The sequence below is a fragment of the Pezoporus occidentalis genome, unplaced genomic scaffold (genome assembly GCF_034315485.1).
Source record: "Pezoporus occidentalis ecotype Australia unplaced genomic scaffold, CSIRO_AGI_Poc_V1 ctg58, whole genome shotgun sequence".
NCBI classification, from domain to species: domain Eukaryota; kingdom Metazoa; phylum Chordata; class Aves; order Psittaciformes; family Psittacidae; genus Pezoporus; species Pezoporus occidentalis.
Genome location: NW_026915921.1, coordinates 792845 through 818940, shown reverse-complemented (window position 1 = coordinate 818940; position 26096 = coordinate 792845). Strand labels below are relative to the sequence as shown.

The 26096-nt window shown below is 41.0% G+C and overlaps 1 protein-coding gene across 4 annotated transcripts in view; it reads right to left on the bottom strand.

The window, feature by feature from the left end:
* NSD2 (nuclear receptor binding SET domain protein 2) overlaps nucleotides 1-26096 on the bottom strand; it is a 101507-nt gene that overhangs the window by 49587 nt on the left and 25824 nt on the right. For 3 of the 4 annotated variants that reach the window (XM_062638640.1, XM_062638643.1, XM_062638644.1), the window contains exons 1-2: nucleotides 25650-25807; nucleotides 11334-11959 (exon numbers count right to left, since the gene is read on the bottom strand). In XM_062638640.1, the coding sequence (XP_062494624.1) occupies nucleotides 11334-11930 (597 nt within the window). In that variant the 5' untranslated portion in view covers nucleotides 11931-11959; nucleotides 25650-25807. Of the gene's footprint in view, nucleotides 1-11333; nucleotides 11960-25649; nucleotides 25808-26096 lie in introns of those variants that run through there. The other variant, XM_062638642.1, reaches the window with a different exon arrangement.

Here is a 26096-nt window from a genome sequence, read left to right as displayed (position 1 = left end):
CCTACTATAATAATCTATTCTGTGCAAGGAACCTCTTTGAGGAACCCCTCAAAATTACTGCAAATTACCTTAGGCATCAAAAAGCTACGATTCCACTATACAAACTTGGAAAGCTATGGAAATCATTAAAAAAACCTTGACTGAACTGTAAATTGTCAGAAAGGAATTAGATAAAGAACAGTGTTGAGAACTGGTGAAGAATACACCACCAGAATTTAATATACAACAAAAAGAGAACAATTAAAATAAGTGAGGACACGAAGACAATAAACGCTCTCCTCTGTGTAACATAACAGGGAAGCAGATACTGAACAACTTGCAGATACCCAATATCTCCTCCCTTTGGTTTTATTTTCAGTTCAGTTCCACCTTGTACCAAAGAACTTCCACTGGACTGCACTGTAACTGAAGGCCATGCGACAAACACAGACTGCTGGAGGTCTGCTTGCACTATTGCTCTATTGCTTTTTATTCCAGACTAGAAAACAATCTACTAGCATTGCAAAGAAATACAAACAAAATAATTAAGGTCACTAAACGGAATATATGCAATTAAAATGGACTTTGAGTCAAAGACAGAACACACAAGCTTAGTTAAATGCGTTCCCTTACTATGGGAAAGATGATACTGCTTGCTGACCTGGTCCTGCTATCTACTGCTGCTTTGTTTCATCCACTAATACTCCTGTTTTCTACCATGGACCTCTGTAATGAAAATAAAAGTAAACATGTTTTGTTTTCTCCTCTCTATGAGGACAGATAGAGAACTAAGGAGTTAGCTGCAGAACAAACTTCATTTCCTTCAGAGGCTCAGGAGAGGTAGGTGGTAGATTTGTCTGGAGAAAAGCAAAAGGAACAACAGAACAGATTATTTTTGTCATGTTGTTCAGTCACTTGACTTCACCAATGATTAAGGACACTATAAACAAGCAAACAAACAAACTACGTAATAGGACAATGACTCTGAATGTTTATTCCTTGAAAAACCACCAATTACATTCTCGGGAAAGCTCTTGCTTCCTGAAAAATTAAGGATTAATGAGACAAAAGACAAATCACCATTCAGTCTTCAGGCACAAGAATGGAGGGCTGCAGCTACTTCTCCAAAGAGTGATGTCCTGTCATTCAGGGCAGAGAAACAGCTTCTTTTCAGTTTGTGACTGAGAACAAAGATCTCATAAAGTCAAATCACTTCAAAACCAAAAATGACAGCCACAGCCGACTGAAATTGCTGCAAAACCCTCAACATGCATTACTGCTTCAAATGAAAAGAAAGGGTGGACGCTTAAGTCTGTTAAGGAATGCCCAGTGCTCGTTCTAAATGATTCTGTCTATAAAAATAATATTCTCACCAACATAACTGCCTTACTGGTTTGTCATTTATTTCTAAGATTATAATTCACACGTTAAACTGTTTACCCCAGAAGGTAAAGTCCTTAGAGGCCCTATGTTTATCCAGATAGCTCCCACTTTCTGGGATGGGGATGTGGGGCAGTATATTTAGACAGTAAGCCACAAGTAACTGAAGGTACTAATAAAAATAAGATTTTTCCACTTTGTTTTGTTATATTCTTTTTATTATCTAATGGAAGAATGCTGTGCAGTTACATGTTCAGCAACCCACTGCCTACAGTGAGAATGTTTCAGGCAGGCAACTAAAGAGTCAACCAGACCCTCACATAAGAAGATTAAGAGAAAACACTGAATTACTACTACAGAATGGAGAAGGATGAGGACACGTGAAAGAAGCAGCAATGTGTCTGCAAAATTTTGTGTTCCATCTTCAGCACAACAGAAAGGGACATTTCAGTAAAGCATCCAAAGACTGTAGCCCTCAGAAGTCCACTGCATCAACCCTTCTGCAATTCAATCTGCAACAACCTTATAAAACATAGAATCACAGAATAGTTAGGATTGGAAAGGAACTTACATGCACTATTTTGTGCAGTGAGGTAAAGACTGAGGGGGAAAGAGGACTTGAAAACTCCAGATCAGAACAAAAAAGCATGAACAAACTATCCTGGGGGTTGGTTTGTTACGTTTTTCAGATTTGCTCTTGTTTTATACCAAGCCAGAGATTTAACTAAACCCTTTCAAATTCCATTTCAAAAGCAATTACATTAAATGTATTTCTTCAAGTTTTCTTTTCTTCCATTTACTAACCACTTCCTTTCTTCTGTTACTGACAGGGGGGTCAAATCCAGCAGTGTGAAGATTAACATTTGCACAAGTTTGAATCTTCCTGCCACAACTGGGATTTATTTATTTTTCTACAATGTGCTTAGACAGTAAAGCTATAAAATAGGAGAAAAACAGGTGGAGAAAAATGACTGCTCTACTTGCAGATCCCCTGAAAACTTTCTGTGCTGGCTGAGGCTCTCTGAAACCAAAGATAACTTCGTTGACAATAGATTTGCTTCATCCATTTCTTTCCACAAACTCATCTATAGCAGTTTGTGGACAGCATGTTGAGTATCACCACACAGAACCCTCTCCTCTGAAAGGGGAAGCAAGCAGAAGACTCTACAAAATCTAGTTAAGTTTACACAGGGCTTCATAATGTAGATGATGCATTTTAAAACAAGATAAAAGCTCAAATTCATATTTCTTACCAACCATTAAACTCCTGGTTACATTTCAATTCTTTTTGCTGGCTTTGGTTCCCTCATTAGCAAGTCTCCAGCAGACGAGATGTTTTGTAAGATGATTTTACATTTTAAAACAAATCTGTCTATGCAAATGAGCAATCTTCCTCTCCACAAACACTATATGAGCAAGGATTTCAGACAGCAACTTAACACGGTATTTTAGTAACTAGGATACAACCCTTTTTCAGAGTAAAGAGTTGAAGAGAAACAGATTCAATCAATCACAGATTGATCCGGTAAAATGCAAGTCCTGGAACACTTCCCAACACTCTATCGCTCCCAAAAACGTGGAGAAGTTTCTTCAGCAGCTTTACTGCATTTCTGCATTTACATTTAGATGACCTCTTAAATTGTAAGTTAATGCCTTATTATTGAAGGGTTCCATGTTTTGGAAATTTAAATTAGATAAGGCTGGATGAGAATGAATGAAACCACCTTTTATACTGAGTATTAGAAAAAGATTTCTGCCTACATCCAACTTCTCTAACCTTCACCGAGCCTCAAAAGTTACAACTTTTGATGCAGTATCTGGGTATATAAGACAGAATGGATATGAGACACTACAGAAGTCTGGAACAGCGTAACTGTAGAGCCCTGAGGAAGTCTGGCAGAGGAAACAGTTATTTCTGAATAATTTCCATATGAATTTCACTTAGGATAACAGAATGGAAGTTAAATCATCTCAGCATACCTACAGGTTTTCAGAATGCCATATCCATATGTATTTTGTTATCTGCATGTACAGTAATTTCACATCCTTTCAAGATCAGAATCTGTGTCAGGGCCTTACCCTTAGCACTTTCCTTCACCTTCACAGAGTTCAGTAGGAAAGATTTCCCAAACCACTTTCTTAACAGATATCCTCCTCTTGGTAGCTCACAGACATCCAAGGTAGCACAGGCAGATGCTCTGTATCCTAAAACTGTTCTTGGTAGAAAACAGAAAAACCAGGCCCAGACAATACTGCCAACAGTCAACTCCATTAACAGAACACACTGCTCCCTAGTGCACGCAGATACCTGTATTGTATCTACCTTTCTTTGCAACACGAACACGTTGAAAGCAGCTGTCCAAGCTTAAACAGAACAAACTCTGATTTGGCATAAAGGAGCTCTGTTAATTAAATAATAATTTGACATAGTCCTAGCACTACTTTGCCTTTGAGATTAGATCTTTAAACATGAATCCCCATACCTAAAAACAGACACAAGAGGTTTCCATCCAGGTTGTGTTGTTACATATACCTAGTAGGTCCTACTCTTCTGAAGATGAAATGCAATAAAAAATTATCAGTAGTTAATCAACCCAGGGGCAATTGTGGGGAGGATAAAAAACCAAAACAAACCTACACCTACGTTACCTTGATTTGGTAATGCTGAAACATATTCCTGAAACATTATTTTCAGCAAGAGATGTACAAAAACCCCAACCCCATAGGAATATTAAAATACGACAGTAAAACATCATGAACCCCGTGGTCCAAGTGCTATGAATTCCACAAGAGCTAAGATCCCAGTATTTTACTTCATCACAAGTATCTTCAACACACACTGGAGTTAACTTTTATCTACCAAAACAAACAAGAAACAAACCCAAGCTTTTCTAACATGAGTTGCTGCTATGAGGCCACAGATTCACTTCTCTTCTTCACAAGTGCAGCAGAGCTTCTTTAACAACAGGCTGTGCAAGATCCAGCTCCTCCTCTTGTACTGGGCTTCCAAAATAAAGCCTTTTTATGAACTGTCTTTCTGAGAAGGGAATTCATTCCTTATTACTGACAACTTACACTTTAGATACTGACCATTTTATGAGGCACAAAAGAACAATTCTTGTAGGTACTTTGGGTATTCACAAAAAAGCAGACATATCAGTGTTAGCCTGGTTGGACCTATTTATTTAGAACAGCAGGATAATGAAACATGGCAATAGACAAACATAAAATTAGTGACCGTGAACAAAGACCTCTTTTGAAGGTCTTAAAGTTCACATGCTCTACATGAAATCTACTCCAGAACAAGGAAACTTATAAAGGAGGATGATATCACTGTTCCAAGAGAGACCAAAATATTTTTCTTCTGCTACTTTGCCTAAGGGTTACCACAAAGCATCTTTCTTTCTTGACAAAAGGGGGCTTTAAGGGCCAGAAATGGCATCTGGTACAGATCACTGAAGTTTCCCAAAAATCTGCCTGTAAATCCATCCAAGTAACATAACCCTGAACTCTAGGTCTACTCTTAGCTAAATATGAAGGTTAGACATGCATTATTTTGGTTAAGGAGAACGCTGAGCAGAGCAACAGAAAGGCTTCACCCTACTTTGGACAGGAAAGCAGTGAAGACAAGCAAATTCCTTGCTATACCAACCAGTAGTGGTCCATACAATGTGAAGAGGAGATGCTAAGATGACGGTATTCATTTAAATACTACACTACATGTGTGACAATTGAGAGTAAGTCCGCTCAACTTGAAAAAAGCCAAACACTTAAACCAAAAAGTGTTATTAAGCTCTCAACTGCATTATGGCACATAACCTGCTGTTGAGATGTAAACGGAAGATAGTTCTTAGAATCACAGAATAATAGAATAGTTAGGGGTGGCAAGGACCTTAAGATCATCTAGTTCCAACCACCCTGCCTGGGCAGGGACACCTTGCACTAAACCATTCTGCCAGAACACGGCCTGCTCATCCCTTTATTTGACCTATCATGCCCACCATACTGCCCAAAAGACCAAAATAGAAAGTCTTACAATGCACAAATCAAAGATGAGTACGAAACAATGCAACAGTTGCTGACATTGTCAAATTTGACTGAGATCACATCTGGTCTGCTCTTCACCACAAAGAACTGGTTCAGTGCTCATCAGCAATCAAGAAGAATCAATTAAATGCTGAGTATTATTTATACTGAAAAATGATGAAATGGAGAACAATACAGAAAATCATTACATGCCACTGTATGCATCCACAAGAGATCTTGAATGTCCTGTGCTATTCTGGTCCCTCATTCTCAAAAGCAGAGACAGCAGAACCCAAAGGGCATCGCAGTTCAAGAAAGAAAGGATGATAAGAAGTAACATTCTGGAACGGCTCCTATATGAGGAACACTGCATTAGGATCTTTTAAGCTGAAATTAAAAATTGAGCAGGTTTGTGAAAAAAATCTATAAAATTATCAGTAATAGTTTGTCCATGATCCCTACTTTTAGTATTATGAGAATCAAGTGAAACAAGTAGGTGGCAAACAGAAATGTAAAAAGAGCTGCTCTATTACTTAATGTTATGGATGCCAAAAGTTCACACTAGGTCAAAAGGAAACTGAGGTCTTCTTGCATGAATTTAGACATCTATAGCTATTAAATACAAAATCACAAGCTCTAGAAACCTGAGTCACAAACTGCTGGAGGCGGAATATATTTATTCAAAGAGAGCATCACTCCGTGATTTGCCACGTCTACACTCCCCATTATGCATCCTCCGCTGAACCTCACCCCCGAGATGAAGTGCTGAATTAAATGGCTCCTTGATCCAACTTGGTAGAGCTATTCTTTTACAGCATTTTTGTCATCACTTCAAGGTATTAGTTCATATTTGATTTGGAGTCTTCCACCAATGAAGAGAGGGGGAAAAAAAGTATAAAAGTATTTACATTTACAGATTGAGATGACAGTTTTACGTAGAAAGCGTACTTAGTTCAACCACTTTTACATACAAGAACAGGAAATGTGGCGTGGAGAGCCCTGAACAAATATTTAAGCTTTCTGCAATTAATTTTGTAACCACTGAGAATACTCATAGCTTCTGATCTCCCCCCAGACCAAGTATACTCTTGAGGCTGTATGCATTTTGGTCTTCTCAGCCTACAAGTAGTTCCTTAAGATACTTTACTAATGAGGTGTTAAGAACAATTTAAAGTTCCAAAGTAACAATCACTGCTGCACAGGAAAGCTTCTTAGCACAAACAGGTTTTCAGCTGAACATAAGCCTTTGCTAACAGCTAACACAAAACAGTAGCTCAGTAACCCTTCCAAAAAGGGTAAGAAGTTATTTCTCTTGCTCCTGAAGGGGCCACCCAGAAGAGAGTTCTAGGGTTATTCCTGTTCCTTAGGAATTCTAACATCGGCCAGACAGCCTGTGTTATCACTCACCTGAAGACAGGATCCGATATCTCAAGAACAGCCTATTAAGAAAGAAAAAGTAACCGAGTTCATTTTACCCTGCAACTACAGATCCTGACTCTCATGGTAGTTTAGCTGCACATTTTACCAGTAGCTGAGTAGTCGTACTTGAGCAGGAATCTCTAATAAGTGATGATGAGAATCAATTCCTCCTTCTGCAAAAGACATGTTTGAGGTTTTGTTTAATTTTTTGAAAATTAAACCAAAATATTTCATGAGCACAGTTCTCCAGTCTTACAGAGGGAACTGGTAGGTTCCTGCTCCTACGTACTGATTAGATGCAAGTGTCACCACCTACCATGATCCCCATCTGTCTGTATTTAGCACAGAAGCATAGAAAGCAGCAGATAATCCCCAAACTGCTTCTGTTCTACCCTTACTGGGTTTCTAAATCATTGCCGTTCACTGAGAAAGGCACTGTAACATTATGTAGATATTGGATATAATGGAGTTGGTTAGAACAATTTTTCTCCATGAAGATGAAATGGCAACAAAACCCCATTACAAGAACCACTGGAATCTCTCCAGTAACTTGCAATTGCCCCCTGTGTAGCTGCTGCGAAGTCATTCTGTACTGAGCAGAAACAGCAACTGAGCAGAAAGTGCCAACTTTCTGGTATATTACTAAAAGAAGGCTACAAGAAAACTGGATAGGAAGCTATGTGCAAGGTACAGCTTTTGGATCATGTACATCTTACACAGCTGGAATCCCTACACTAGGAAGTACAGCAGTGTGTGGACTTCCAGGATTGCTCTGGATGCCACGCTGCAGCTTTTCTGAGCTACTGCACCCATGCTAGGAAGACCTGCCAGGAAGCCATGCCAAAAGGGCAAACTGCCACTTGTAGGCCCAAACCAGCTTATGCAGAATAAGCTCAAGTGTGCAAGTATCACGTGCTGAGCTGTTATTAGGGTTAGAGAGCACAGGCCTACCTTGGGACCACCAGCATGAGAGCTGCAGATATACGTACTCTTCTTTCCCATACAGAAACTCTGGATTGCTCTAGACATCAGATTTGGATTACTTCATATTAGTGTATGAAGCAAACCTCTGCTGTTCTTCTCCAGACAGGATTGTTTCACTTCTAACAAAACCACCAAGTGGGAAAAAAACAGGGAAGCCCTCATTCCTAACTGGTAGTGTTACAAAAACTGACAAAAACAATGACTGAAAGAGCAGCCACCACAAAATCTAGTAGTGAGGCACACTGCCTGCCACTCTCATGGGCAGCACTATCAAACTGGCTCCTCAAATCAAATCAGACTCCTCTTCATCATGGATTGCAGCGCTAGGACAAGGGGTAATGGGTTTAAACTTCAACAGGGGAAGTTCAGGTTAGATATAAGGAAGAAGTTCTTTCCTGTTCGGGTGGTGAGGCACTGGAATGGGTTGCCCAGGGAAGTTGTGAATGCTCCATCCCTGGCAGGGTTCAAGACCAGGTTGGACAGAGCCTTGGGTGACATGGTCAAGCGTGAGGTGTCCCTGCCCATGGCAGGGGGCTAGAACTAGATGAGCTTAAGGTCCTTTCCAACCCAAAACATTCTATGGGTCTGGTGTCTATTCAAACATCTACTATGGGATACCTACCACCCATAACATGGAACATTCGGAGGCGCTGCCAGACCACTGTTAAGTGTAATGCCTTAGCATGTAAGTTGCTAAACCAGGTCTTATCAGAAGAGGCCTGGAGTTCAAAGCAAACTCCTCAGGTGGAGAGATACCTGGGGCAAGGAAAAAGGGTGAAAGGCAGGAGGGGAGAGAGGAAAGAGCCATGGCTTGCCCCAGTTCCCCTCTTTTACCTTGGGAAAATGAAAGCAGCACAGCTGTTTCTCCGAGGCCTGGAAAAGGTGGTAGTTATCGACAGTGATCTAACTCACCTCAGAGCTGGGCAAATCACATTTATTTGCAATTGAAAACTGACTTGCATACAAAAGATTCAAAACAGCCTTCTTTTACCTTAACAAAAAATGCCCAAACAAGAAGAAAACCCAACAACAGAGCACTGGAACATTTGTTAAACGATAAGCCTCTCACCCCAGCAAGATAGTAATCTGCTGTGTCCATCAAACAGAGATATAATTACCTTGCACAAAAGGCAGTATGTGAACCATGGTGATTTCTGCTAAATCAAAGACTAAGAACTTGGACAACAAGAAATTGAGAGAGAAACCAGGCCAGAAATGAAACCAGACAAACAGGTTCTACATTAACTTGCAACCTACAATAAACAGACATCTAAGCGCAAAATTAATCAGCTTTTACTCCAAGGATAATTCTCTAACTTCCACTTTGCAGCCACAATCAGCTACATAAAACCGCACTATGATGCACTAACATTAAGGCTTTGGATGCTGGCAATGAAGTAACAGCAGGGGCCTCAAAACAAAGAACACTGCTAGTAGACATTACAGTTATGATCACAAAGAACACATGCATATCACTAGTCTACATGTGGATAAATATTGAAAAATCTCCCTCAGCATGTTCCCCAGTATTATGTTTTTCTTTATTTTAAACCTTCTCAGTTGCAAACCCTGCCTGTGAGACAAAGAAAAGCCCCAGACTTTTTATGATCAATGAGTTATACCATAAAACAACGTCTTGTGACCTTCAAATGCTTTTTCTTTTACCCTTTATCCTTTAAAGTGCAGGGAAAAAATAGCCAGAAGCCTGACCCCGTATTTCAAGAGCACTGAAAAGAATAAGGTTATAATATTGCAAAGTCTATAAGGAGGGGGTTGTGCTGATTTGGTAGTTTGGTAGCTCATGGATTTGGCACAGCAGCAACTACCTATCACATCTAGGGTGAGACAGCCACCAAGTCTCAAGCACTCTGGGAAACAGCACTGACATGCTTTTCTCCTGACCATTTCTGGCCAAAAGACAACTCGGAGAAGCCCGACCAACCCTTATTTTAATCTTAAATGAACTGCTCACCAGGAAAAATTAAGGGCCATCCTTAACAAACAACTGATATGAAAGGCCTCAGAATAAACTGTGTATATGAGATTATTAATTACTGCGTCCTCTTTCTAAAAACAATACTAAAAGCCACACAAATATGCTAGTCATTGATGCTAATAAATACATCACCGTTTAGTCCAATTTAACCATGACCAGAGCGAAGAATTACTCCAGCTATTGACTGCACCCATCCTTTTTACCTGAGTAGTGATTAGAAAAATCTGAACCAATTTCTGTTGAAACATTCTCCTTTAAAGAATTAAAGAAAGCAAACTAATAAAATTCCTGTAAACATCAGTATGGATCAGTATAGGATGAATAACATATTCAAGTCATAAATAAACGCTAAATCTTTCTGATACTTAGAAGAATGTCTACACAGTTCTGTAAACTCATTAAGTAGTTTTAATGAAAATAAGGGTAAATAAAATTAGTAATACAGAAACATGTGTGTGGTGGTTCTCTGCATGTGTGACTGGGAGAAAGTAAGAATCAGTGGTGGACTTGGGAGTGCTGGGTTAATGGCTGGACTCCATGATCTTAAAGGTCTTTTCCAACCTAAATGATACTATGATTAACTACTAAACCTGCAGTTGACAGAAAGATTATAACCTGCATTTTGTGTTTAAGGTGGGACCTGTTCAGCAGCCGAAAGCATCCATTAATTACGTATATTACTTACTGAGAAACTTAATATACACAGAAGTATTCCTGCTATGTAGATTTCTTCCTCTCAGATAAAATTATAGTAAACCACATTCTTTCAAAAGGAATCTAGGCACAAAAAACTAAATAAAGGGGGGAAAGGGTTTCCAGCAGCATTCTTATTTACAACTTGGCAAAGCAAATGAAATTTCTCTTTCTGCCTGTGCTTAAAAGAAACAAGGAACAGATGAGCTTGGCCACAAAACCTAAGGACATTTAATACAGGTATCTAGACCTTTTCAATGAATACAATTGACCAGGTTATAGCAAGCAAAACCAGCTCTTTTCACATGACAAATAAAGGTAGGAACTATATTCCAACTGCTAACCTCTGACAGTAAAGAGCTTAGCTTCGCCAGCTGACAATTGAGCACATTTTTCCTTAATTCAGAACCAGAAATGCAGAAACAGTTCACTTCTTTTCTGAAGCATCTGGCTATTAGGAAGCCAGAATACCTCATGCTCCAACAGTTAAAGGCCACCTATAAATTTAGAGGTCTCCCCAGCTCCCCTGCCCAGGCACATATCCTGGCTAGGTCCTGGCTGCATGTCTGGATAAAGTTTCTGTTTCAGACATTCCATGCTACCACATGCCCTGATTTGCTCTGGAGACTTATTTTACTTACATAGAAACAGAATTTACAGGGTACTCCTAGCCTAGGCAAGAAACATGGACCAGAATTAGAGTGTATCTGTCCTCCCTTGAGATAACAGTATCATCAGAAGTGACTTGCTTGTGGAAAGCACCTATTGCAATACGTGAAATGAAGATTAGCATATGAACAAATAAAATCTCAGTATGATTAACAAACCTAATTAAAGAATGTAAAAAAAGTACTACCTTCTTTTCAGTGGGGCTTGAAGTCTTTGATACTAACGCTGCTTCAACAAGACCCTGCTCAAGTAAGGAGTCATATTTTATGCTTCTTTTTCTGCTTCTCCTCTCCTTGTTTGCTGGCTTCTGTTCATTTTCCTCTGACTGAGACACATCTGCACCATTGTCTCCACAAATGGAAGATTCGAAAAGAGGCTTTCCATTCATGTAGGTCTTAGTGATTTTCAGCTTAATTTCTGGAGAGCCATTCTTGATAGGAGTAGTGTTGGGTGGTGTTCCAACTCCCTTTATCTCCTGGGGTTCAAAGCGCAGCTTGGCATCTTGGGCCCCAGACTCGCCGTTAAACACTCGAGAGGTCAGATCTTTCAATTTATCAGCTGGAATAAAGGGAAGAGCCTCATGGCCGTTGTATTTTTGCATGACACCTTCTTGTAGAGTGGCAGAAAGTTGTGCTTTGCCCAAGTAGACAGAACACTCGCGGTTCACTTCACAATTCTGAGTTTTCCCATTGGTATTTCCAAGGATCTCTGGTACCTGCTTCATTTTGATGTAGTTAATTTTTCGAGTTAACAGTTGAGAACTTCTTTTGATGCTAAAGTCCATTCAGCCCAGATGTTTCCAGTCTCACACTGCTATATTAAGACAAAATGATAGAGAATATTTTTAATAATACAGAAATATCAAAAGCTACCAAGTATTCAGATAGATGGCCCCACTAATACTGCACTTCATGCAAGTTTTACTGAAGTGTTGCTTCTTATATCTATCACCAAAATACTTCAATATCTGTTAATATGCATTACAAAAAAAGACCAAGAAAAATTGACTGATGAATCATTGATTTTATTAAAGCAAAAGCAGAGAGCAAAATCACAGCTTTCATTTTAGCAATCTGTTAACAATCTACAGTGTGAGCCTTACCCACACTAATTACTCAGAGGTACTGCACTGTTTAGAACAAGTAAGAGTTAGACCCAAGATAGTATCATTAATAACAACATAAACCAGATGAGTTTGTTTCTAAGAGGTTGTGCCAACATAAAAACCCCACAGGCTGTGTTGTTGTAGCACCTACACACACCATGGACAGCAGCATCACAAGCTTCTCTTCCTCAACTCTACAAACAGGCCCTCAATCTTCTGTCAAAACACAGCTCCTGAAGAAACAACAGTCTCCAGACACATCCCAAAGCATGCTGGCTATGAGAACAAACAAAAGGTGAGCATTTGGTGCCATGAGCACCAGCCCACTGGGAAACAGCCAATCTTTCAGGCTATGCTGTGCAAAATGTAAATGCTCAAAGCTACTGCTGGGGTTTCAGCTTTTCAACTGGGGTTTCAGCTTTTCAACAACAATAATATCATGTAGCACCCATTATTCCTATAGGAATTTGAAAAATAGTCAACAGGTTAAAACTGCACTATTATCTGCCCTATACAGGTTTTCTGAGGGTTCTGCCCTGTCCATATTAACATCATACCATCACTGCAAACAAATGAATCTGGCAGAATGACTCCTTTATGTTCCTAGACCAGGCAAGATGATCATTTTCATTTCTAAAATTCATATGCATAGACTACTCATATTACCAGGTGCAGTGTATACACGATGTTGAGAAATATAGCATCATAAATGAGAGCTCAGCACAATAATCATCATATCCATGCTCAAGGTAACCGATTTCATATATGCTTAAGTCCAAGAACTGTCACATCAAATCAAAAAATTCATCAAATCTAGTCTCGCATGCTCCCAAAATAGTGCAGTAAAACCATGATGAATAACTATTGAATTGTCAGTTGCTATGGAAGAAATCTCTTCTGAATCTCACCACCTTGCTTATTAATGTACACAGCTACAATGCCTACAACTGGCATATTCCTGAAACATACATATTTGCTACCTCTACATCAGGAGTAGCAATGTACAAATGCTTATGTTTGAGCATTACTTTAAGCCTGGCAAGCTTAAGGGTGTTAAGCCTGAGCTCAAAGCAATTGGTCAACAGGAATCCCTTTTATTCACAAAGATGTAGGTGGAAAAAATAATCTAAAAATCATAACTCTTTATCACTCTTTTTAGCAAATGCTCCCATCTCCTTAACATGCTGCTCTAAGGTACCTACAAGCTAAAAGGGTCTCTCTCCATAAAAGCCATATAGACTTATTTGAGAGATGAAAACTATCCTTCAGGGACAGACAGCAGCCAGAAAAGCTCTTATTCAACAAGGTAAGAAGAGCAGGTATACCTGAACTCCAATGGAATCTGCAACAGGAAAGGTTCCAGTCTTTCCTTAGCCAGATGAAGTCTGAATTACCATAAAATCTCAAATAAAATGAGTGGAAACCAGCCAATTGTATAACCCTTTAGAAGAGGGGTCAGAGGTAAAAGGAAAACCAAAACTCTACCAGAACAGGACAAAGAACTCACTATACCAAAAGAGAACTCGTGCACTTTCACAAGATCTCAGAAAACATGGGCCATGAAACAAAACTCTCAACCCAATTAACAATATAAACATCTTTCAAACTGTGATTCAGCACATTTAACTGAAATCGTATCTATTTTAAGAAACAACTGATGACGAATTCTATAAATTTTCAGGCAAAAGGCAAACCCGTTATGGAACATGTGACACGTATTTATGGAGACGAGAACAAGACTCCCTTAAAAAAAAAAGAAACCCAGACCATTGAATTGTTGCAAAATCTGTGCTTCCTTCCCACAGATTCTTAGCAGACTAAACCAGAACGCAAAACAAAAGATTTGATTTGGGCATCTGAATCCCCTTTAAAAAATAAGCCTACAAGCGAGGAGCTTTTCTGTGGCTACAGACGCCCTCCAGTGGTTGCCTGGACCAGGCAGAGCTCCCCCCTTCGCTGTCTGACACACTGCTGCAATCACAGCTTTCCAAAGACGACCAGCACCAACAATGCCTTGTGTGACTCCCTCCTGTCCATCAACTACACGGTTAAGTTGAAAAACATTTCTAATATGGTTCCATGAGGTGCTTATCAGGATCTGCACTGAGGCATCTGCATTTTGTAACTCTATTTTAGTGCATAATTCTACTAGTATATTTTTTTGTCCTGCTTAAGAAGTCATCTCGCTCTTATCACTTATTTCACTAAGCTAGAAAGCCATCAAGCTTGAGGCAGACCAGGAGAGCTCAAAAAAAGCAACAAATAATCACATTATACTATGTTACTGGTGTACTCAAACACAAAATGCTGGATGCATTAAAAAAAGTGATAGCTGAAGAGTTTCAAAACATAAAAATCATTAGAGCATCACAGAATCGTTTAGGCTGGGACTTTCTCAGATCATCTCTTTCAGCCCCCTGCTTTAATCAGGCCTAAAGCAGATCAAACTGCTCAAGGCCTTGTCTGGAAAATGACCATTAAGTATCTAAGTGAAAAGACGGCGCTCAAAGAAATCATGTTACTCTTTTCTAGGCAATAAACCTAAGCAGCAATTCTGCATCACAAAAATATGAAGACCAGTAAGAACATGCAGTGAAAGACCCTGAAATTTTAGGAGTTACTTTGATCTGCGTAATACATCTGAAGATACACAGCATGCAGATTTTAGCCCTTCAGTGAGTGAAGGTCCCTTCACTTAACAATTCTCACTAATACAGGCCACTGAAAACAGCTGAAAGCACTGAAAAAGGCCCCTCAAATCACTGGAGCCAAGAGACAACAAATCCAGGAGTATAACTGGTAAAAGGAATTCAATGTACCCAAGCCAATAAAGTGAGAAGATGAAGATAAAGGCAGTAATTTGAGACAGCAAGATTATCAGAACCAGTAGATACAGATTATAGAACATGGAAAATAGACCATGTTTGTAAAAAGATTTAATGGAGCCAAATGAGAAGAGGCTTAAAGTAAGAGGCAGAATAATGGGCAAAGATAATAGATGTGAGTACCCATAAGCAAATGTAGCCCTATGGGGAGATGGAGCTTGCAGAGAGCAACTGGCAGGTTAGTTACCATCTCTAAGACAACCAACGAAGGGAAATTGCTGATACGCATCTCAGCCCTTCTTGTAAAAAAGAAGCTACATTGTGGGGTTCAGTTAAATGAAAGAAGCCAGCACATATACACAAGGGAATAATAAAAGGTTTTGAGAAAGAAGGGAAAATTGAAGCTAACTGAATTTTGCAGAACCTTTGCCATCTAAAATCCATGGCAGTACAATACCGTAAGCAAGAAAAAGGACTTGGCTCTTTGTGAGAAGAGGACAATGGAGCGGGAAAGAAGAAAAGGGGCAAGGAAAGAAAATGATCAGCAGCAGATAACCAAGCAGTACCGTGAGCTTAGAATTAATACTAGAAGACAGGACATGAAAAAATGAAGTGAGATAGATTACAGACAAGATCTGGTTGATCTGAGTTGTAAGAGTAAGGTCCTGAAGCAGCTGAGCAGATGATTAGATTTGGTAGGTAAAGTAAATGCACTCATGCCAGACCACGGTATCACATGGAAGCAAAAGCAATCCCTTTTTCTAGATTATTCTGTATCTATAGAAAGGGAAACTGGGGGGAGGGTAGAGAAAAGAAGGGGACAAAAGCACCACACGCCAGTAGCAGCTAATGAGCTTAAGCTACTATCGTCCCATATTGACTGTCTGGTGACCCAACAAGTATTACTTTTACTAACAAAGAGAAAAAAACATGATAGCCACGGAGTCTGCTGAATAAATGTATTCTGGCCTGTGAACAAACAGTTTTCAGTAAGCAAAAGATGTGAGTTATCAGAGAAAGGTCTCTACGTATTTTAATCAGAGAGTGCCTGCAATGGCTTTGTACATGTTTTCATACTAAAAATATCCAGATTCTAAATAAGACAAATTATTTTGCAGGCATTTTAAAGAATGTTATTAATTACTTGAAGGTCCATCATCTGACAGGAGTCATGAGCCAAATACAGTTAGTCTGCATGTCAGATTCCTCCTTCCCTGTCTGGGCCGCTATCATTTATGTGATACTTATTATTCATTTCTCCCACATCTGCTGCAATTTCAGAGATGCTTTTCTTGTGTGTCAGAAATAATGGAGTAGTCCATTCCTTCCAATTCTGCCAAAGGGAGTGAACAGAGTAAGTAATCAACAAAAAGCATCGCTATTAAATACCACTTCTGGGGTTTTTTTTCTACGTGTTTTCTTAAAGCCATTTCTCAGGTAAATTACTGAGGGGAGGGAAGGGGGAATGACACACCTCAATACAAACTCACTGTACAAGAACTTTATCCACAAAAGCTATTTTTATTACCTACAAATGAGGCTTTCTGCTGACACTAAAAAAGCTAATAGATGACTGCTGCTTTTTTTTCCTGTAAGGATAGCTTTCTGGTAAGTCTTCTCCAATCTCTCACCAATTTTAAGAGCAAAGGTTATTCCCATTTTCAGATCAGAATGAGCCAAAACACTTGAAAAGATTAGTAAAGACACAACACATTCTTGCCAATACATTTAAAAACTCAAGTATACTTACTCCCATTATCTTGTATAAAATAACTAAAATATCACATAGGAGTAGAAATATTTACTATCTTTCAGCATGCTCTGACTGTTCACTATATTAAAAGAGTAAAAAATTACTGCAGGATTTAAATTAAGAAAAGCCATAACTGAAAATTGCACTGTGGGTTTGCCAAAAAATGTTACAAACCAGCTCTATCCAGCAAATTCAAAAGCATTCCCTCTCATGAAGAAAACCATTACTGTACTAGCTGACAAAGAACTGAAACCAATTACACCAAAACTTTCTAACAATTTACCACTTGCCTTAGAAAAAACGTAGGAACGAAAAAAAGGAAGCTTTAGTCCAAAGGAGCCAATTTTGAGTTTAAAAGCACCTGAAGCAAAGACTTCATTAGTCATTAGTGTCTAGATACACAATGATTTCAGTTAACCAGTCAGTTAGCAAGACCTATAAAGCAGGTTTAGGTAAGCGCATGAAAATTTCCTTACACTTACAGTCCAGGAACATGTTTATATAGAGATGTAAAAGACATTTACACAAAAACATCAGGCATATCTTGAAAACTCCTTGAAAAAGGGTAGGGTACTTACAGCTGCATTTCTGCTTACATGCCACCCAATTTTTTTTTTTTTAATCAAAAAAGTATTGATCTTCCCTAATTTGTTTTGGGTTTGCTCCCCCCCAATGGATAAGATTTTAGAACTTCATTGTTACAGTCTATATTCATCAACTGGAACAAGTATTCACTGACTTCTCACGAAAGCAGCGGGCAACGCCAGCTTGTACAACTGAAACCTGTAGCATGGCAAGTAAAGAATTTCTTCACTTGAAATGTTTCTTGCTACTGCAGAAAATGAGCTTACAAAACTAATGGAACTGACTTTTTGTTCCCTCTCAGGAAAAGCTTTTGCAACCAACCCTTGCTGCTGAGGACCAGGCTAGAGGACTGCTCACCAGGACTCCTCCCCATTAATTCATTTTCTTCAAAATCAGAAGAAATACTTTTTCCACTGCTGCAGAAATATCAGCTACACTCCTGCTCCTGGAGTGGGTGGTGAAAGAGGGCGACAGATTTGAGTGAATTCAAATTCTTTTAAAACATCATGTTTCTGTCTGAAGAGAGAATACAGATACTACTGTGGTGGGACCACAGACCAAGTAGAAAAGAATTGCTTCTCCTCTGCAGATAAGCAGATGGGAACACTGGTGCTTGAAATGGTAGGAACTACTGGACTTGCCACCAGTATTTAACACAGAAAGGTGGCCCTCAACAGTTGCTTAACAAATGGCTAAAAGTAAAGAAAAAGTAATGTTTTCAAATGTGAACTTGAGACTTTTCTGTCTTCTGGAGAGTTCCAAATGGCTCAGCTGAAGGGGATGGCCCCTCTCTAGCAAACCAGGACTTGGTAATTCAGTACAGACAGAATACTCCTTCAGTCTAGGTGCTTACCCACCAATGAAATGATGCACCTCTCTGTCTCTCAGGTAGGCTAGGGTTGTGCATTTGGCTTCTACTTAGCTTGGGAAAAAAGCAGTAAATGCAGTCTCAAATAGCTCAGCACTTAGGCGCCGAGTTTCTTCCTTATTGACACTGGTATTTCACCTGGTTCAAGTCTCTTTTAATTTCCCACCCCTTTAATCCTACCGCTTTTTATTTTCAGGATCCTACCTCTGCTCCTTGCCCTTATTGCCATATGTAGTCATGACAGCACAGTAAATGCCCAAAGCCTCACTGAAAGCATCATAAAATTACTGATTGTGCGAATACTGAGATGGGAAGATCAAATCTGGGAGGACACCACAAAACAAATTATGACTATAAATTATGAATCAAACGGTAATATTAACAAAATGTTATTTGCTCCACCTCTACAGAAATATGTTTCCCAGACCAGACCAGGCAGCAACTAATTTTAATACAGAGGATACAATCATTTTGCCGAGACCCTTAAAACTCTTGCTATCTTTGTCTATAATGGCATGAAAACCTGGGTTTAGATGTCAGAAGCATACTTGGTACATTGGAATAATTCTAAAAAGCACCATTGTGACACTGGTGATACATGAGGCCCTGTCAATAGTACAAAAGCCTAGCTATATGTATACATAGGAGAGATTCATAATCTTTATTATGGAGCACTACTTGGCCATGCCTTCTGTTGTTCATACAAACAGCAACACATTGCACTTATAATGTACCCCCCTAACGTGGACAGGTAATACATAAACATATAGATGATTTGTTTCACTGAGTACGTTCCACTTCACACCCCATAACATTAAGTAAGAAACTAGAAGGTAAAGTTCAAAATTAGTTAACACTGACTCAACAGTCCTACGGAATTTTTTTTACAGACTTGCAGTTTTCATCAAGAACTGTTTATATCCATATCTGAACAATGTAACTATGCACAACGTAATGCTGGCCGTACTATGCTAATTCTATTTTACACATAGACTGTAATGAGACTGTAACGATGCACATGACTATATTAATTATTCTGTCAATGTACTACCTCAAAGCAAAACATACACAACTCGTATATGTATGCCAGGAACACTCAATCAACGCCCAAGACTTGAACACTACACACTCTCCAATCAAATCCAAATAGTAGCTACTAAGTGGCCTTTCTGGTTTGGATATTATTTGAAGTATTTCCATGTGCTGGGGCTTTAAAATGCTCTTGCCAAAATACATTACCACCTTTCATCTGCATGGTTCTAGATTCCCTGTTTCTTCCACTAAGACTACATCAAAAATCTTTCCAGAAGAGTGATTAGCAAAACTGTTACAGGTAAAAGGTCTGGAATTTGAAGCAAGTCAGCTTTCTGGAGATAAAGCGTAGCTTACCCATTTAACTTGGGGTTAAAAAGATAAAACTTCCCTGTACAACGAACCAGTTCCTTCCTGTCCACTTCCCCAAACTAATGTATTGAGAGGTCTGCAATGGGCATCTCTTGTCACTTTTGCTGTTCTTCCTCCCAGCACACCACTAGTTCTGTGCTTTGCTACCTTGCCAGATTTAGTTCTTTCAACAAATGCTGTTGTATCTCCTTCTGATGGGTAAATCTAGAAAATTTTGACTGTAGAAGTAAGTCATGTTAAGCAATTGTAATTGCTTTCCTTACTTGCAGAGTTTTTAAGACTCAGCTATCACTACCACTACTGAGCCAAGCATTCATCTGATGAAGAGACTGTACAACCACGACTCACTATGATTTAAGCCTACTAGTTTTTTGCATTACTGGTGAATTTCAGTCATGTTCCACTTCAATTACAGCATTTGTTTCCAGTTTGTTCAGGAGTGCTACTATAAAACAGCTTCTGATGGTCTGCATTTTGCATCCACAGGAAAATCACAGTATTAATTTCATTCTGAAGTATCTGTTTGAAAGTTCTTGGCAATTACTCCATAAACTGAATGATCCATATTCATATCTTTCATCCCACACTGCTCTCTGAGGTTCATACTTTGGCTTAAATCCCTATGGCTTTATTATCAGAATAGAATCTGGGCATTCTTTAGTACAGAGATAACTCCCCAATTTAGATGTTTCTGAGCGCCAGTGCAGTCAGGTCCTTTGCTCTGATGGCATCCCACCAAGGCTGGCAAGTTCCACAATTCATTTATCTGATACATGATCCTGGGAACCTCAGCTCCACAGGCTAACCCATGCCACAGCAGGAATACTTACACTTCAACTTGTTATGAATAAATAAATTAAATGGATCTCAAAAACTATGCCAAGAGGCTGCATTACTGCATCTCCTTCCTATTGCTTCTTTTATCAGTAGCTTTTAAAAGTATTCCAAATGGTGTTTAGATCACATTTCTAATAAAATCTTTACTAACCTCGGCCTTCTTTTTTGAAGGTATTCTTGCCACAAAATCTTTCATCTTCTGCTCCTTGTGTATCTCTTATTTAGTAAGGCAGAACTCAGAGGACAGGAGAACACCTGCTATTATGTTTTTACTATGGAACAGAAAACATGGAATTCCGTTGTCAGCCCTCAAGGCCAAATATGCTTAAAGATTATTATAATCTTAAAACACGCATTTAGGTGGGTTTTTTTATGTGTATTTTAGCACAGATGTGAGATGACAGTATTTTAGCATTTCGATATGAGGCACAGGCCAGAAGAGGTTTCACAAAGACAGTTAAATGGCCATCTCAGCCATCAGAACAAGACCACCTTGTGCTTCTCCAAAGAGCCACACAGAAAACCAACAGCAGAAGAAATATGTTAAAGCTTCTATGAAGTCTACTTGAATAGCACATCATGCTACAGTTTTCCAAACATCTGCCATGTATGTATCCTTACCCCAAATATGGATGAATATAAAATAGCTCCGATTTGTGCTGGAGAGCTGAATATCAAAGTTCAAAAGAAGATCAAATTGCTATCTTGCACTAAGATAAAAATAGGACAAGGTAAAAGGATTGATACAAAACTAGAAACTGAGCCATCGCCTGTTGAGTAACCCTTCCAATTTAACACATGCTTTAAGCCTCTTACATGTTTTATTAGTTTCAAATTATGTCAAATACAAGAATCTACATCAGTGGTGCCCCACGGCAACACAACTTTGCCCAGCATAACAATACTCTGAAGTGTGTATGGGCTACCACTTCTCTTTTCCATACTTAACTAAATCTCATTTGACTTCCATGAAACTCTCAAAGATTTTCCAACATCTTCTTCCACATGATAGCCAATAGATTATCTGGCGCTAAAGTTAAGAGTTTCTGTGAGCAAAGTAATGCATAATGGGCTATGCATGAACCTATCATCACCATACACAAGGCATTAGTATATATGATCTGTTCTTCAGAACCTTGCATGGTTTTGTAGCTTGCTATTCACCAGAAGGGCAGCAGAAAAGATGATGGTCTAAATTTCCCTTATAGCACATTCCAAAAACTTCTCTTCCTGCTGATGCTAGAAAATCTAAAATAACTATGAAGGACACCATCAAATTGATAAAAACATTAAAAATAGCACTTGATATATCACTTTTGTAATTTCTGTCATTATAAACTGAAAGGAAAAAAGTAGATACGTTATACAGCTGTCTTATCACCTCCAATGACTGCAGGTCATAAGAGAAGATGATTTGAAGGTGATGATACAGAAATGTTCCCAGAATCAAAACCTTCCAAGCACCCATTAATTTTATAAAATAGTTAACTGACCCATTCAACCAGCTCCACGAATTTGCACACTGCAGGGTGGCTACTGGCAAGTACCCCCTAAGTCCTCCACAGTTAAGCACCAAAGGGAAACTGGACTTGCATAGCAAGCTCTGATAGGAAATTGTTTTCTCTCTCCACTTTACCACCTGATCACTTATCCTGATGCCATATTCCACCTCCGCCTTCTCTTTTACACCACCAAGATTCCAGCACATCCTCAGTGAAGACATTTCTCAAAGCTACACCCTAACTGGAAAGTGATGCTTCTTGGAAACATGGACTTATCTGCCTAGATCCACGTCAGTATCTCCATTCTTTTTTCCTCCAAAAGCTAGATTAGAGAATTATACCAGGTCTATCACCTACTGCATTATTACTTATCCCACCAAGCATTTCTGTATTGGTGTTTGACTGCTGAATGTTAGGGTATCTTCTGTTTTCAGCGATACCAATCAGTGGATGCTTCCCACTATGCCGCACAGTGCTCTCAAGTGAAAATCCCACCCCAAACGCCCCCCCCCCCCCCCCCCCCCAAAAAAAGGCTAGGTGCTTTACCTTGTTCTACATAGTACATATTTGCCATTTACATGCATTCAACCACCTCCTATGCTTAAAACCTAACAGATGTCTTGTAGGTATGTCAGCAGGAACGACCAGAGGTGACCCAAATGCTGCAAGAATTGTGCTTATATCTTCCGCTCTTCATAAACCTACATCCTTGATCCAGCAATCCAACCAGAGTAGGTGAACCTTTATAGAGGTACGGAGTCCTGAAGCAGTCAATAGGCTTTGATCGACCATGAGGAAAGAGCTGTATTTATCAGTCTGTAGAAATAAGGCCTCGCTTGGGAATCATAGTGACACCGGTGGAACAAAAAGCAGGCTCAGTGCAAAAGTGAGAGGTGAATGGGCCGTGAACAATAGGACACTGAAAAACAATTCCTTCTTGCCATTCCTTGGCTATCTTGTTTGTGTCAAAACCATTGTGCTAAGTTATGTATATATAAATATATACATATAAGCATATATATATATATCTGTACCCATACACATCAATTTCACCACCCAAATATTAGAAAGCAAAAAACAATCATTTCTGCTTCCAGTCGAAAATAAACTGGGGTTGATTGTGTTGTAATATCCAGTCTATTGCGCGCAGGCAGTAATTTAAATGCAACAGTCTCATCTGCAAAGCCACCGCTGGCTTCAGAAAAAGCACGCAGCCCTACAGATATTAAAACATTGTTTTTTCATTCTTACTAGCCATTTGGTGGCCTTGTACTGAACCAAAAGGAAATATATGCTACATTTAATTTCAATTTCCTAAACCACTTTAAATCTACACCCTTAAAGCATAATGACCCAGTTTCTTCTGATATTTTCCAATCATATTTGGTAAATCAATAGGTTTTACAATACTTTTAATATCTGAATTTTTCCAACTATGTATGACTGTGGACATTCCTATAACCTTCACAAGAACCAGCCATATAGTCTCCATGAATATCCAGACATACAAAACTGTCATATTTTCTGATGGCTGCATACAAGATGAAAATCCCAGGATGTTTTAATACATGGGATACCGATGTTTACTGAAACAACCAAAATTGTACATAATGTAAGTACAGAGCCCTGAATCGTCCTGCAAAACAGTGGTTTTATTGAATGAATACATCAAATAGTCAAATATCAAGCTGTGAAATTGAGGAGTTTATTAAGGTTGATACATTGCATTTCCTGAACAGAATTCCCACATCAAAACAAGCAAATAAGAGCTTCAGTGAGAAACTGACAGAAATCCTACTAATGTATGAACATTTTGGTGAAGAACCAGGTTATTCTTGCAGCTGAAGCCACACATTCCATGTTTCAGGAATCCTAGTATGCATACATGTCTGCTTAAACCACCAGCAAGGGCTCTGCAAAATCTATTACAAACTTCACTGCCACCCTACAGTGTTTATGGCTACCTACCTTAGATATCTGAAAAGCCTAAATGCCAAACAGATCCTCCTTCTTGTTTTGGGGTCTTTTTTAAAGCAGACCTCATTTAGTTTACCTGGTGCGGGCAGTACTAGCTCTGAAATTCTAAATTTAAGGATCATTATAAACCAATTTTACCGCAAATGCCAATAAGAAACTATTCACGCCCATAAAATACACGGGCAATGACTGATACCAGCCTCCTGCCTGTTTAATGGCTATTAGGCCAATTTTCTCTGAAATGTGTTTAAATACGGTGTTTACCCTCCATGTACTTCTACTAGCATTTACTCCTCCTTTCAGACAACATATTTAAAACAAAACAACCACCAAAACCAAAAAGCAAAGTATAAAATGTTCAAGAAGTATGGCAAATTCCCTTTTCCACCCCCAGAGCGGTAAAGCCACAGCGGATGAGCTGTAACTATGGCCTTGGGAATACAAGTTCCCCAGGCTCTTTTACCACACAAATATCAATTCAAGTTACAAGAGCCCTATCCTCTTATACTTAATGGGAGATTGAGCCAACAAGCCTGCACGCCTTCCCAGGAATGTTTTCTTCCCGTTTTCCTAACAAGGCTCTCCTCCCGAACAGGTCCAGGATGGACTGCAGAAGGGTGTAAGGAGAAGGATCATCACACCAGTGTTTAGTGGAGGAATAAATCAAACATGGCTTCCCCCTCCATACATTTCCAGAGTTACATTCACTCCTGCTGCCGTACAATCCCAGTCCTACCCGGAGGGAAGGGGCAGGAGCAGCCTCCAGCTCCCCACACACTCAACGCCACGGGGGGGGGCTTTTGCAGCCACCCCATCCCTTCAGGAGGCGGTTTAAACCCTGGGGGAGGCTTTTTTTCCTTTCCTCCTCCTCTCCCCCCCTCCTCCGGTTTTCCTTCTGATTTGCACTGATTGATCCCCTCTTCCCCAGGGAAGGGAGGTGGGACGGGTGGGCACCTCTCCATTACCCCTTTATGCTGCCCCCGACCTCCCGCAGCGCCAAAAAGGAGGAGGGCGGGGTGGGGGGGAAAGGATGAAGCTGCAACAGCCGGGACTCGGCATCGCTCCTTTCCGCTCCTCCGCCACCCAAGAGTCAGGCCCAGCCAGCAGCAGGAATCCTGCGGCAGCCGCCGGGGGAGGGCGGCCGGGGGACCCGCGGCCCCTCAGCCAGGGCCAGGTAGCGCGGGGGAGGAGGGAAGGGAAAGGGGCAGGGGGGGAGCGAACAAAAAAAACCCTCCTCTGGGGAAAGGTGAAACGGGAGCTGCGGCTGCCCGGGCAGCGCGATGGAGATGGCGGGGCGCCGGCGGTAAGTTTGAGGGGAGCGGAGCCCCGTCGAGGAGGAGTCCCTGCGGGGAACGGCCGGAGCCGGGGGACGGAGGAGGGGGGGGGGAGGGGGGGTGGATGCTCCACGACGGGACCCCCGGCCTCCATAGCGCTGTGCTGCTCGGAGCCCGCGGTCCCAACACGGGAGGGTGCTCCCGGTGACCGCGGCGAGGCGCGGGGCCGGGCGGCGGCATCCCCACGGGGCCAGGGAGCCTCGCCGCCTCTCCCGCCTCCCGCCCGGGGCCTGCGGGAACGTGCCCCGGGTGCCTCCTCCCTTCCCCGGGGAGGCGGCGGGGGCTGAGCCGGGCGCGCTGCAGGCCTACTGACCTGTGCCCTAGCGCATCCTCCTGCCCCGAGAGCCGAGCGGCGGCGGCGGCGGTACCTCGGTGCCGGGGAGCGGCGGCGGCAGCGGCGGCGGGAGCTGAAGCGACACGGCAACAGCGGCGGCGGCTCCGGCGGTCCTGCGCGGCGGCCCCGCCCCCTCCTCCGGCCAGAACCAGCGCGAAAAATCCGGGCCGCTGATTGGCCGCCGCCGCTGCGCTGCCCCTGGAGCGGCTGTTTCAAATCCCCCCGCACGGAGCCGCCCGCACGCGCGGCCCAGCGGCCGCGAGCAGCGCCACAGACTGCGCCAGCGGCGGGGCGGGAGCGGGGCCGCCCTGACAGCACCGCAATGGTGGCGGGGAGGGAGCGGGGCCGCCCTGACAGCACCGCAATGGTGGCGGGGAGGGAGCGGGGCCGCCCTGACAGCACCGCAATGGTGGCGGGGAGGGAGCG